The sequence below is a fragment of the Monodelphis domestica genome, chromosome 3, assembly GCF_027887165.1.
Source record: "Monodelphis domestica isolate mMonDom1 chromosome 3, mMonDom1.pri, whole genome shotgun sequence".
In the NCBI taxonomy this organism is placed as follows: domain Eukaryota; kingdom Metazoa; phylum Chordata; class Mammalia; order Didelphimorphia; family Didelphidae; genus Monodelphis; species Monodelphis domestica.
In genome coordinates this window covers 98,530,607-98,545,161 of record NC_077229.1, presented here as the reverse complement: position 1 = coordinate 98,545,161, position 14,555 = coordinate 98,530,607, and the positions used below count along the sequence as shown (strand labels likewise).

At 41.5% G+C, this 14,555-nt stretch overlaps 1 protein-coding gene and 1 long non-coding RNA gene across 3 annotated transcripts in view; one reads left to right on the top strand and one right to left on the bottom strand.

The window, feature by feature from the left end:
• Positions 1-2,583, bottom strand: part of OLFM2 (olfactomedin 2) — a 58,547-nt gene extending 55,964 nt beyond the window's left edge. Inside the window, exon 1 of the mRNA XM_007488581.2 lies at positions 2,175-2,583. Coding sequence (XP_007488643.1) covers positions 2,175-2,243 — 69 coding nt within the window. The 5' untranslated portion in view covers positions 2,244-2,583. The remainder of the gene's footprint in view (positions 1-2,174) is intronic.
• On the top strand, positions 1,894-12,608 carry LOC103097512 (uncharacterized). Of its 2 annotated transcripts, none has more exons than XR_465577.3 (3): positions 1,894-2,045; positions 9,862-10,044; positions 12,162-12,608. It is a non-coding gene; the product is annotated as an uncharacterized LOC103097512 (long non-coding RNA). The 2 variants fall into 2 exon arrangements; XR_465576.3 differs by having other exon boundaries at positions 1,895-2,249.
• Positions 12,609-14,555: the final 1,947 nt, after the last annotated feature.

Genomic DNA, 14,555 nt, shown 5'->3' with positions numbered 1-14,555 from the left:
AACCTTTTTTGGTCTCAGTTTCTCCATCTGTAAAATGATGATGTTGAAGCAAATGATCTTTAACATCTCTTCCCATTTTAAATTTATGAACCTATGATCTGGAATGTTGACTCACTAGAAGTCTCTATAGTCACTCCACAACAAGAATCCTCTTCTCTTCTTTCCTCTCTACCTGACACACTGTGAGACTGTGAGTGGGAAATTTTGACTGTGTGAGATTGGGCTCCTGTATGTATGCATGCAAGTGTGAGTATGTGTAGGAAGGTGTCTGAGTACGGATAGATGGATGTGTAATGGTGGGAATGTGTGTGGGAGTACATTTGTGGAGAAAAAGGTCCCCATGCTCTTCTAAGTCCCTCAAGGTACGTATTTTCAAACTCAGAACTCTTTTCTCTAGTCCTATCCCTTCCTCCTCCATCCCACTGCTTGCCCTGCCCAGTTTCCCCCTTCAGAATCCCATGTGGTCATTCCCAGCTCATTTTGCCTAGCACCTTTATGAAGATGACCCTCAGATTCATTCATCTCTATCTAGATTTCTCTTTTGAGTGCCACTCACCTCTGCAACTACCTCCAAATGGGCATTTCTACCTGCTTGTCCCGCTAGCATTTCACACTCAAAAGTGTCTTAAACTGACCTGATGATTCTTTTCTGAAAACCTGCTCTCCTCCAGTCCTTCACTTTACTATTGTCCTTGAAATCACTCTTCACCTGGTCCCTCATGCACTTAACCTGGAAGTTACCCTTTGTTCTTCCTCCTTCTTTACCGTTCAAAGGCAATCAGTAGCTACGTCCAGTTATGTCCAGTTAATTCTATTTTCATAAAATCTTTTCCATCTCTTCAGTCCTTTCCATTCCCACTGCTGCCATCCTAATACAAGGCCCTCATTTCTGCTCACTTGGACAATTGCAACAGCATCCAAACAGGTTTGCCTGACTTTTCTCCATTTGGTTCCATCATTTAGATAGCCTTAAGACCAACAGTCTAATATCTCTTGAGCAGAGTTCTGGTCAGAGCTCTGCTCTTGGAGCAAAGTTCAAACTCTAACATGGCATCCAAATCTGGATTCACCTTTCTTTTCAAACCTTATTTCATATGATTCTATTCTAAGAACTGTACTCTGCTTCAGCCAATTTGAACCACTGTCTTTTCACATTGTTCCATATACCTGAAATGCCCATTCCTCTCCACCTGTTAAACTCTTACCCATTCTTCAAAGGCCACTTCTTGCAGGAAGTCCATCCTGATATTGCCCATCACTTAAATGACTTTACCCCTCGGTCCTGACATGGTCTTGGGTTGTGAAGCTCTTTTATTGATCTTATCACGATTACTAGACTGTGAGTTTCATAAGAGCAGAGAACCATATCCTATCTAAACTTTCTATCTCTCCCAGGCCTGGCAAGTGTTATGTCCAAATCAGGAGATTAAAAAAAGTTTAAGGAATATGGTGTGAACGCAGGACTTGGATTCAGGAGAGAATTGAGTTTGCATTCTGCCTTTCTCACTTATTAGTTATGTGACTATAGGCATTTGGAATTAATCTCTCAAAACCTCAGTTGACTCATCTGTAAAATGGGGCAAATAATACCAACCTCACAGGGTTGTTATGAGGCTCAAAGGAGATAATGTAGAGAAAACCCTTTGGAAACCTTAAAGTCATTTGAAATGTGGGAGGTTACTCTTGGGTACTTGCGAGGGTGTTGCTTCCCCTGGGCCTGAGTGTGTCCGTCTTCAGTGGGTGCCGGAGTTTAGGCCAGTACTCGAGGGTTTGCCTGCCCGTGAGTGAGCCTGAGGGGTGTGAGCGCATGCAGGCAGGCATGGAGACACAGCTGACAGCCTCTCTCACACACTCACCCACGCACAGTCACAGTCACTCACGCTGACACGTGAGCCCCCGCCCCTTTTCCAGACTCCAGGCACTGGGGTGGGGGGCGCTGTGGACGAAGCCCCCAGCCGTCCTGCCCTACCCCTGGCCAGCTTAAAGTTTCCCCCCAGATTCAGGCCTGAGGGTCCCACCTTGCTCGAGAGGGATGGGGGCGCTGAGTATGTATAGGGGGCAGGCGAGGCCGGAAGCCTCTCGTCCCACGGCGCGGCCCCCCCCCAATCTGGATAGAAAGCGCAGTGTCCCCGGGCCCCTACGCCCCTGGGTCGCTTCTGGGGGTCCCACCTTACCTGTCCGGCGCGACCTCGGCACAGCAGCAAGACCAGCAGCAGCGGCGGCGCCGCCGCGAGCAGCAGCATGGCCAGGTGTCCAGCCCTCGGCACCCCCTGGTCCCCCGACCCCAGCAGCTGACCCCGGCCCCGCCCCCCTCACCCCGCACTAGTGGCGCCTCCTTTCGGACCCGGCGACCATCACCCGGGGCGCGCCAGGCCAGGCTTGGACCACCTCTGCTTTCCTCACCGCTGGGGGCCTCCCCGGGGCCGGAATCCCTGTCCCACGCCTGCACCCCCGCCCAATGTGTGTCCCTGTCTCTGTCAGTCTCTGTCTCCCCCTCTTTGTGTCTCTCTTCCTCCGTCTCTGTCTCCCTCTTTGTTACCGGCTCCGCCCCCCCCGCCCCGCCCCCATCTCCCCGGAGCCGCGGGGTCGGGGCGGAGAACAGAGATAGGGGAGGAACTGGGAAGGGGCACCCACTTGTCCTTTGAGGGTGGAGCGTTTGCCAAAGTCTTTTCATTCCCCACTCTTTTATTCCCTGAAGACTTGGGGAGGGGGCTCGGGGAGGGGTGCCCCGCTCCCAAAATGAGGGGCCTGGGGGCGTCGTAAGAACGCCAAAGGGGGAGGGTCTCTGGTCACGTGGTTTGCTATTTCCTTCCCCCCAGCCATCCCCACTCCCACAGTTGTTGAACCCCACTTTAGGGCCGCTTCAGGAAAGTGGGGAACCGTCATCAGGCAGTGCGGCCAGATCCAGGAGCATCCCGGGGAGGCTGGTAGCCCTAGGTCTTTCGGACTCCTTGAGCCACTCCCCTGGTTAAAACGTGGGGGTGGGGGAGAGGGGAGGAACCCGGAGGAGTGAGGGATGGTAGAAGGGAGGGAGCATTGTTGCCTCTATCTTTGGTTCCTTCCTCCACCGGGGCCCTGTGTGGAGGGAGTGGTCTCTCACATCCCTAGCCCAGGCCTACCCCTCTGTCATCTCTTTTCATTTCTATTTCCATGGACTAGATTAAAGACTAGATTCCCTCAGAAAATCAAATACTAAAAATGTTTTATTCAGAAATTGTTCCATTTACATGTAAAGTGTGTCCCCACTCCTCCGACTGTCATTTGCTTTTCTCTGCTCCTGGTCTTCTTCCTCTCCATGTTTCTTCCACATCTTTGACCTCAGGCCCCTCAGCCCAACCTTAGGAAGCTAGAATTGGGGTAATGACCAGGCACGAAGGACAAGGAACACACATCATACTTATTACAGCATTCCTGACTCTGACACCCAAGGATCCCCAACAGGATCTAGCCCAGAGACATCAGTTGCCTCCTCTACCACTTACTAGGGTCTGGCAGGTGTCCATGCCTAGCCCCAGGTTCTGGGACAGACACACACTGGTGTCCCTGCTGCACTGAGGCAGTGCTGGACAGAGTAAACCCTTGAGAGTGAGGGGCACTCTGTCCTCCACAGCTGCCCCCATGTGGGGAAATCTGGGCCCTTGACTGCCTTTTCTGTTTTATGATTCTTTTCCTGAACATGTAAATGAACATCATTCTGGAGATGGAGATAGAGATTAGCATGATGTAGATGAAATGTAGACATGTCCGTGTAAGGAAGTAACCCTGAGAGTTAAAGAGATCCAGGGTCTAATAGGCAGAACCAACTGGTGTCAAGGAAAATTTCTCCATCAAAGAATATGACTCCCAGTAGTTGGGTTGATCATGAATTGTTTGGACAGTACAGACCTGAGGTGAAACATGGAATGCCTATTCTATAGCTCCTTAAATTAATTTATGTTCCTATGAGGTTCAAAAATCAGCTTTTCAGGGTAGCTAGGTGACTCAATTGAAAGAGAGCCAGAGCTGGAGATGGAAAGGTCTTAGTTTCAGTCACTTCTTAGCTGTGTGACCCTGGGCAAGTAATGTATTGCTCTTTTGCCTTGGAACCAGTACTTATGATTCTAAGAAAGTAATATTTTTTTTAAAAAAATTAGCCTCTCAAAAAAGTTTAATAGTACTTATAAGTTACTGAATCCTGTTTTTAGTCATTCTGACAATTTATGCTATGCTTTGTGCCTTTTAGCATTTCTTTTGTATATTGGAAATTAATACTGGCACTTTACCCAATCCATATTATACACTACCATTCTACTCCCTTTTTTGGAAACAGAATCTAAGATTTAAGAAATTTTCTGCTGGGGCACTGGAGAGGGTCAATCATAGTTATCTAAAGGGTCCAAGAAAGGTAGCCTTGCCCCATTGATTGAAGGCTGGACTCCCCTAAAGCTGAACCAGATGCACAAATCTAGAATTGAATGGGACACTTTAGGGGAAGAGGGTGTTTGCCTGCCTACCCCCTTGGGCCCAGCAATGGTTTTTTTGAATAATATAACTTATTGATCTCTAAAGTTTAGCATTGCCTTATGATCTAAAGTAATCCATAGTAAATAATTGACGTAATTTTGTAAACTTTCTTCTAAACTCTTTTCTGTTACTTTTGCTCTGTCTTAAGTAGGAAATCATTGTTATATCACAAGATCTACATAAAGAACATTTTCTTATCAGAGCCATTTAAAAGTGGAATGGGTTGGTAATGAGTTTCCCATCACTGGAGATCTTCAATCAGAGTGTGGCAGAATTCAGGGATTCTGTATAAGGCAACCAGGTACAGGCTGAAATAGTTGCTTCTTGTTCTGAGATCCTGCTTTTCGAATCCCAGATATCCTGGTGCTTTTAGTGTCAGGTCAATACCCAGCATGGTCAGAAGAGGGGCATGAATGAATACATGTCCATGGACTTTGGTGGGGACACCTAGCACCAGTGTACAATATCAGATTCCAGGGAGGGAGTTTTGAGATTACCTGGCCTTCCTTCTCTTATAGAGAAAGGACTGAGGCTCAGAGAGGGGAAAATGACTTGCCCAAAGTCACACAGATAGTAGTAGAGGGTAGGACTGGAACACAGATATTCTGATAGACTTTCCAGTGTGATTCCCCTCTCCTATCTCCACTGAGGTCAGAAAACCACTTTTCCTCTAAGATGGGGGAGGGCAGGATTACTTCTCATAAAGTCATAAAGTGTCAGCACATAAAGGGTCCTTAGACTCAAAAGAACCTTTACCTCTGATCCCATGGGTGGCTCTTCATTCTCAAGTTAAGCAGGAATTATCCTGAACTGAACCTGACCCTTAGTGAAGATTGAGAGAGCATCTGTCACTTTCACTCTCATGGATTGTAAAGGAAGAGAAGAGAGAAGTCCAAAGTACTTTTCTGAGTGTCAGAGCGACCAGTCTTAGCCACTTTAGTCAAGTCTCCTCTGAGAGGAAATATCTAATGGCCCCTATTCACCATATCCTTCTTGAGAAATATTAACACTTCACTCTTAAGATTATGGCCCATAGAAAAGCCTCTGGCCCAGCTCCTCCCAGCTGTCACTACAATTTTGGTATGGTGTAAACCAGAGGTATCAACCAGAGGTATTGTGCCAGCAACCCACTGAAGGAGCTGAAGAAGATTAAAATGTAATTGAGAAATATTTAACAAAATAAATAAAAATACAATAAAACAGATAGCATTACAAATTTAAAATATGTCAATATGCCAGCAGGGATCCTTATGGATGGATTAGTGGCCCCTATTTCTATTTGAGTTTGATACTACTGGTGTACTACAGTAGACAAGCAAACAAACACAATTAGGGGGTTTAAAAGATGTGGTTAAAAGCCCCATTTTCCTCACCTGCTAAGTGGGCATAATGATAATTATAGGACATACCCTCTCAAGGCTATCATGAGGAAGAAATGAGACTGTGATGTTAAGTGCTTTGTAAAGAAATATTTAAACATCACTATTTCAGTATTATTCTCTCTCTAGAATATGGTGGTCCTGAGTTCAGATCAGTTTTATTCCTACTAATTACAAGTCACCTACTGGAATCTTTTTTTAGATACCTTTACCTTCTGTTTTAGAATCAATATTAAGACACTTCCCAGCTGTGTGATCTGGGTATGTCACTTAACCCCCATTGCTTAGCCCTTACTACTTTTCTGCCTTGGAACCAATACACAGTATTGATTCTAAGACAGAAGGCAAAGGTTTTAATTATAAAAAGAAACAAATAAAAAGAAACAATATTAAGTATTAATTCCAAGGCAGAATAGCAGGAAAGGCTTGGCAATTGGGGTTAAGTGATTTGCCCAGAGTCACACAGCTAGGAAGTTTATGAGTTCATATTTGAACCCAGGACCTCCTGTCTCCAGACCTGGCTCTCTATCCACTAAGTCATGTAGCTGCCCCCACCTACTTTAGGCTTAAGGGGTCATTTTTTAGTAGATATTAGCAACTTTGTCCAAAACTTGATTTTGTTTTCCAAGATGCTAATTATCCTCTCAGCTTCCTGGCTTTTAGCTAGGTAGCACCATGGATAGAGCACCAGAGATGGAGTCAGGAAAACTTTGAGTTCCAATGTGGCCTCAGACAGAATTATTGGTTATGTTACCCTGGCTGTATTATTTAATCTCTCTCTCTCTCTCTCTCTCTCTCTCTCTCTCTCTCTCTCTCTCTCTCTCTCTGTTTCCTCACCTGTAAAATGGTGATATTAATAGCACTACCTCCCAGGGTTGTTGTGAGGATAAACTGAGATAATAATCATAAGGTGCTTTGCAACCTTAAAGCACTATCTAGATGTTAGCTTTTATTCAGATTTGATAAGATTGCCTTTCACATCTTCAGGTAAGTTGATGATAAGAATCCTGGAATAGGACAAAGCAACAAACAAAAGACTTTGTGGGCCACTGCTAGAAGCTTCTAGGCAGGTTTATAAAGAGTCACTAAGCAACACTTTGGTCCTAAATCTGCATAGCAGGGCTATCATCCAGTCCATAGCTATCAAGATCAATAATGATAAGTCTTGAGTCAGCTAGGTAGCACAGAGGATAAGGGGCCAGGCCTGGAGTCAGGAGGACCTGGATTCAAGGCAAGTCACTTAACTGCATCTGTCTGGGCTTTACCACTCTTCTGAAAAAAAAAAAGTTTAGTTTAAACCAAAAGCAATGATTAACCCTAATTCCAGAGAACCGAGAATGATGAACGCTACCTCCTTTCTGATGGAGAGGTAGGTGATGCAGAATGCAATTATTATTATTATTATAACACCTTTTGGGACATGGTCAACATGGAAATTTGTTTTGTCCAACCATGCTTCTTGTTACAAGGATTTAGTTTTTCTCTAAAGTAAATCTTAAAATTTTTAATTCAGAAAAGGTATAGAGAGATTGTTGAATACTTTGTGAAATTCAGATGCCCCATGTCTGGCATTTCTTCACTAAATTTGTCCAATGACTCCATCACAAAAGTCAATGATATGAGGTCAGTTTGGTATGACATTCTTCATAGACCTGTTTTGTCTAGGTAGTAATCATGGTTTTATCTTCTTAGTGCTCTAAACTAGCACTTTAATATTTCATTTTAGAATTTTGCAGAGTATTAAGACAAGGTTGTAATGATTTTTAATACAGTCTGCATGTGGCATAGTCATCCATTCTTACTCTGAACTAGTTCACTCATCCCAGCCTGCATTCCCACTGGCAAATCTGGGGTCCCTAAGGATAGTCATTTTGTTACAACTCAAATTTCCTCTCCTAGGATTCTAGGGGTAGTCATATTGTGCAGAGAAAACATTCCTATTACTTGAGACTACAGCTCCAAGGCCCAATCAGTGGATTTCTCTTTTATTCAAAATCAGTCACTATGACACCATTAACCCAAATACAAAACATTTACTCAATGACAAGCAAAACAGGAATAAGAAAATGTGTAGGTATCAGTAGGCAAAAGCAGGAATAATCATAACATTTACTTTATAGAAGACAAAAGCAGGAATAATCAAAATATTTGCTCATCAGTAGACAAAAGCAGGAATATGTGTAACATTTAATAGAATACAAAAGTAAGAATAATCATACCATTTACTCAGTTTAGAAGGCCCAAGCAAGAAACATTATAATATAACAGTCTGTTCACAAACCTGGGTCATACTCTTCTATCAATATGCAGTGTCTGTGGGGTAAAGTGCAGATACATTTACAGAAACCTAGCATGAGTGGGAAAAGCCATGTGCCTTGGGCCACTCAGCACAGTACTTGATGTCCTTGGTCCCTTCAAGAACAATCTGCCCCACATAAAGCCACTTCCCCACTAACTCTTTCCTTTCTGATCCTCCCTGCTTTCCTGCTGAGGAAAGCTACTCTTGAGTCGATGAAGCAGTGAGAAGCCCTTTTAAACTCACAGTCACCTTCCACAGGGTGCTGGAAAAAAGTGTTCCTCTCTTACAGGGAAAAGCAGTCCCCTTGAGCTACAGAACCACCAACTACCTGACAATGGCGGGAGGAGTTGGCTTTTTTCCAGTTATCTCTAAGCCTCTTATCCCAGCAAAGCCAGGTTTACAGCACAAGAGTTACAAAGTGGGTCCCACTGTTTCTTCCTTTTAAACCAGAGAGGGCAGTGGAGGGCAACAAAGGCACCCCTGAGAGGTTTCTCCTTTTATCTGTAGATGGCACTAGGGAGCAATAACCCCAATAGCTCTTCACAGGATTGCACTCTCAGCCAATTTGCTCCTAGGGGCTGCTCAAGTCTTGTTCCATCCAACACCAAACTGTTTCAGCTTCTAAATCATCAAATTCCCAGCAAAGCAGTGGAAGGGGTCAGCTAAGTCATTTGGAAACCTTCTTTTTCTATAGCTTACTCTCAGTCTCTTCCTACTGGCTTCTAGACCCTTCTGGCTTCTTGGCTCCTCTCCTTCTAATTTCTTACTTGTAATGTCTCAAATGAAAGACTCCGCATGGTCAATGATTTATCTTTACCTTCCAAACTACAGGGAATATGTACTGTGTTTTGCTTTTGTAGGATATGTGTGTCCATGGGGGTCTTTTCTAGATGTGGCTCACAGAGAGGCATGAATAAATATCCCTAGAGTCTCTTCCATTTGCCTTTCTTCTTTGCTTCAAGATAGGAGGAGAAGCAGCATGTTGGACTCCAAGGCTGACCACTCTCCTCTCCTCAGAGGGAGGATGCTGGGCTAAAATGATATCTATCTATACCCACTCCCCCATATTGTTAGTCTAAAGGAGGCAATTTTTAGGTTCAAGATGAAGTTATCCCTTAATGAAGAAGGAATATCCCAAGCTATATATCCAAAGTTTTGATTCCTTTCTCACCAAAAATGTTTAGAGTATGGATACAGGAGGATCTGAGTTTGAATTTGCCCTCAGACACTAAATAAGTCATTTAACTTCTGTTTACCTCAGGTTCTTTACTTATAAAATGTGGTAATAACAGTCCCTTCTTCCCAAGATTGTGGGGATCAAATGAGATATTTGTAAAAAAAGTTTTAATACAGTGTCTGGTGGGTGCTATATAAATGCTGATTCCTTTCCTTTCCCAAATGCCAGTTTCACAAAGGAACTATGTAACAAACCATAAATAAACCCACATATGCAAGCTAACAACAAACAAAAATCATAAAAGTATACAGATAAGAATATACCAGATAACACACAGAGTGAATAAGCTCTTCCACTGGGAACAAGATATCTCAGTTCCACTGAGAAAGAGTCCCATATCTCTTGATCTTGAAGTCTCTGGTATCGTAAACTGAGGATAGGGATATTATCAAGATACTAGTTCCTTTGCCTGTTGACTTTTCAGAATCTTTCTCTTATTTCAGGACTGGAAAAGAATCTGGAACCACATATCTTCTCTTTCAAAGTTGAAATCCAGAATAAGATATCTCTTCTCCCAAGCTCTTTCCAACTCTGATTAGAGTTCTGAGTAATCCGTCTTAACCAATGAAAAGAATCTTTGGCAGATAGCCTTTGAGTTTAAACTTCATATGCCCATCTTTTCTCAGGTATGAGCCCAACCACCCTTATATAATCTTTTCTTAGTCCCCAGTTATTTGATTTATAATTTTGTTTATATATAATATATATAATGTTACCATTATGTATGACATAGACACATATTATGTGTTATATGTATAATTTTGTTATTAAGTTATATGAAGATGGGATTAACTCTCCCCTGCCCATTTTTTAGATTTAATCACCAGAAGCATATAAACCCCACTTATCCTTAAGTATGGGGAGGTCTGTGAGTGACACTATAGTGAGTGACGAATCAGAATCGACTGATTGCCCCCTGGGCAGTCCTAAGCAAAGCTAAAGCTGCAATTGGTCCACATAAAGTAGAAGGAAGGCACAGGAAATGACAAAAGGAAGTGTCTTTAAAAGTGGCAAGAACTTCCTGTGACCAGCTCTTTTGCCTTCAAACTTGACCTTGAAGGAGCTCTGGCTTTGGACCTCAGATTGCTCTTTAATTTTCCTTTAGGACTACCATGTGGGTGACTGATAAAGGCTGACTCCCTTTCCTGACTTTTCTGGAGGTACTATTCTCCAGAGAGGTCCCTCCTCTTGGAGGAGGCCTCATGACTAAAACCCTTGTTTAATTTACCCGCTTTGCTCGGGCCTCTGAAGCCCTGCCTGGTTCCAACCAGGCTGGAGTAATTACCTACTCTCTCATTTCCTTATTTCATTCTTTCTCCTTTTGTAATTAAACTACCATAAAATTTCATTCTGACTTGAGTAATAATTTTGGCAGCCACATTTTTATATATTTAGTCCAACACTTTAATTTTTAACCCTTACAGTTATAAATGTCAAAACTTTTTAATTTACATGCGAATGAGCTGATAGAACACAATATCCTGTTCCCATTCTTAATTTAATCAGTAAAGAAACATTTATTAAGTACCTCACGTGTGCCAAGCACTGTGGTAAAAATTGGAAATACAAAGAAATGTAAAAGATTGTCCCTTCCTTCAAAGAACTCAAAATATGTTGGGGGGTGAATATAACATATAAATAGAAGCTAGAAAGGGAGGAGGAGAAGGCAGGATATTCAGTATGGGGGCATGATGAAGTCCAGAGGAAAGCAGCTGGGTGGAAAATGTTGAGAGATGGTCACCCTGGACATTCTTCTTAGATAATCTGGGAGAAGTTTTCTGATGTTCACCCTTCACCCTCTCCAATCAGAGAAAGAGAAGGAGGAATTCCCAGGGACAGAGAGTTACTGAGGAGTTGTGACTAGTTATTTTTCTGCCTTCAAAGGTCCTTTCATAAGTACTTTCATATAAAGGGCAGTTCTTTATCTAGTTCTTGGAATAACTTGTGTCTCTCCTTCCATGTTTTATCTAAGATATTTTATTTCTCCACAAATGGATTTAATAATTTTTTCCTTTCATAAATGTTCTTTTCTTCCCTTTTTAGAAACAAAACTTTGCACATAGGAAAGGGGCATTACCAATCACAAAAAGTTATCTTTTCTCCTTTTTGGAAAAAAATTTGTTTTTTACCTATCTGCAGTAGTTTATCTGCAGTCTCTCCCATTTTCCAAGATTCCTCCAAAAAATCAACAGTGGTTCTGAAACCATTTTTATAAGTTCTTTCAGTACCCTAGATTATAAATCATCTAGACCTGAACACTTCAATCAATCAAAGAATCTCAGAGTAAGAAGGGGTTTCAGAAGTCATCTGATGCAACCCATACCTAAGAAAGAATCTTCTTTTTTTTAAACCCTTGACTTGTGTCTTAGAATCAATATGAAGTGTTGGTTCCAAGGCAGAATTGCTGTAAGGACCAGGCAATTGGGGTTAAGTGACTTGTCTAGGGTCACACAGCTAGAGAGTATCTGAAACCAGATTTAAACCTACAACCTCACATCTCCAGGCTTGGCTCTCTATTCACTGAGTCACCTATCTGCTCTTGGAGTCTCCTAAAATATTTCCCATATCTGGTTAAACAGTTTCCATTGGAAGATTTCTGCTAACAGAGAATCTACTGCCAATGTTTTTTCACTTTGAAATTACCACTTGATAGCAAGTTTTTCCTTAGGTTGAATAATCTGCCTTGAGTGATTTCACCTTGCCTAACTTAAAAATTCAAATTCTTCCCTCTGTCATCAAATAGGACAAACCTAACCTTTCTTTCTGGGGAGAGAAGTTTCATGTTGGAGGATACACAATCATTGAGGAACTGAGAAATAAATATTCAAGGTATGCAAAGAAAATTCAAGATAATGGAGGAATGAGAAAAATCTTTGTTAAAATAAAGAAAAGTTCATGCAAAAAAAGGGAGAAAGAAAACAATGGTAACAGAACATATCAATAACTGATGATTAATCCACCCATTCTCTCATTGTCAGAGCATCCTCAATGAGAGTAGTAGAGGACAGTAGAGATTAAGCAGGCTTTCACCAGAGACATTTAACTGTGGTCCGCATCTATATCATCTCACAAATGACTGAAAGATATAGTGAACATAAAAGTTCATTGTTCCTATTGTCTGTTGATTTAGAAAAAAAAGCATTTGATTGAGTAGAGCAAAATACTACATTAAAGACTCTTTTCCAACAAACTGTCTGTCTCTGTTGAGATTAGCTAGACTTCCTTTATTGACTTCTACACGTAATGAAGGCATTATATGAAAAAGAGCAGTCAAAACGAAGGCAAGGCAAGATAATCAATGATTTAATATAATAAATTGCTTTTATTTTTTCAATCAATATATACACACTCTTAGTTACTTCATTTAATTTACTGAATTACTCAGTTATTTAATAGAGAAGAAAAGCCCTCTATGATTACTATAATACACAATGGGATTATGTAAGCACCCTGAGGTGTATGATAAAGAATATCTAGCCCAACCAAGCTCATTTAAGCTATCCAACACAATCTTACTACCACCAAGAGAGCAGCAACAATGATAGAATCCTGGAGGTCTAAGGATGAAGAAACAAAACAAACATTTATTAGTGTATATATATTTAATAAGATGAGTATTTACTAATTAAAACTACTATGTGCCAGGCATTAAACTAAGCATGTTACAGATATTATTTTATATGATCCTAATAACAACTCTGGGAGGTAAGTGCTATTATTATCCTCCGTTTTATAGCTGAGAAAACTGAGACACACAGAAGTTAAGTGAGTTGCTCAGGGTCACAAAGCAGGTATGTGTCTGAGGGTAGATTTGAGCACAGTTTTTTCCTGACTCTGGGCCACATGTTCTATCCATTTTTCTACCTGGCCACCTGGTAACTAAGGGATTGAGGGAGCTGGATCTCACTCAGCAGGCAGATCTGATGGGATAAAGGCAGTGATTCCTGGGAATAGGACCCTTCTTAGTCTCTGATGAGGGTATAGTCAGGTACCTCTTCTTAAATATATCAGGCCCTTATCAATGAGGGTTTTCTGGAATCTAGAATCCAGATCCAGGGGAAAAAAAAAAGATATTCTATAGAGATTAGAAGTAGCAATTCAGATTGTATGGCACACTTTGAAGAAAAACTTAACCAATCAATTTTTAGATGACTTAAATGGTGGCTCAGGTTATTTGTGGCAATATACCTTTTTGACATCATACATTGAGGTGACTATCAAGGATATAGTAAATAGCTTATGCTAAATAAATCTGGCCATTCTGACCAGTATAGACAATCATTTATACTTATTTCAAGCATCTGGTTATTGACCTACACAACCAAATTGCTTATATTCCTATGTAATTAGAATGGTCTTGCTCATTACAATTTCAAGATGGAGTCACTTGTGTCAAGAGTACTTCAATGACACAATATCCCATTCATATATCTAAACATGAAATATTTCTTGGAAGACATAGCAGAAATACCTTATTTAATGATCTTCAGAAAATAAACATCAAATGGGGAATAAGACAGGATATGTATGATTGCTGAAAGTGTTCATCATTATTATGGAGGTGATTCAGCATAGATTTCAAATTGAAAGTGAACTCTCTGCGGGAAGTGAAATCCTTGAAGTGTTCCTGTTTGTGGATAACATTGTACAGGTTACATCAAACCCAAGAACACTGAAGAACCCGCCAAAAGAGGTCTGTAAGCTCTCAAAGAATTAAGTTTGCTGATCTACATAGAAAATATTAAGTATAAGAAAAATATTTATTGTCCAAACTATGATTTGGAATTGAAAGGACAACCTATAGAGAACTCATTTATAAGGAAGTATATCTGGGATTTATAGAACACATGGCTAATGAGTTGGGACCAGAACTGAACAGGAGGACCACAAAGGACTAGATTGTCTTCAAGAAATTTCAGTACTTCCTTAATTTTTCCATCCTTCCCATGGAAACAACAGTCCATCTTTAAAAAACAAAAAAACAAAAACATTACCTTCCATCTTAGATCAATAATGTGTATTGGTTCTAAGGCAGAAGAGCAGTAAGGGCTATACAATGGGGGTTAAGTGACTTGTCCAGGATCACACAGCTAGGAAGTGTCTGAGGCCAGATTTGAACCCAGGACCTCCCATCTCG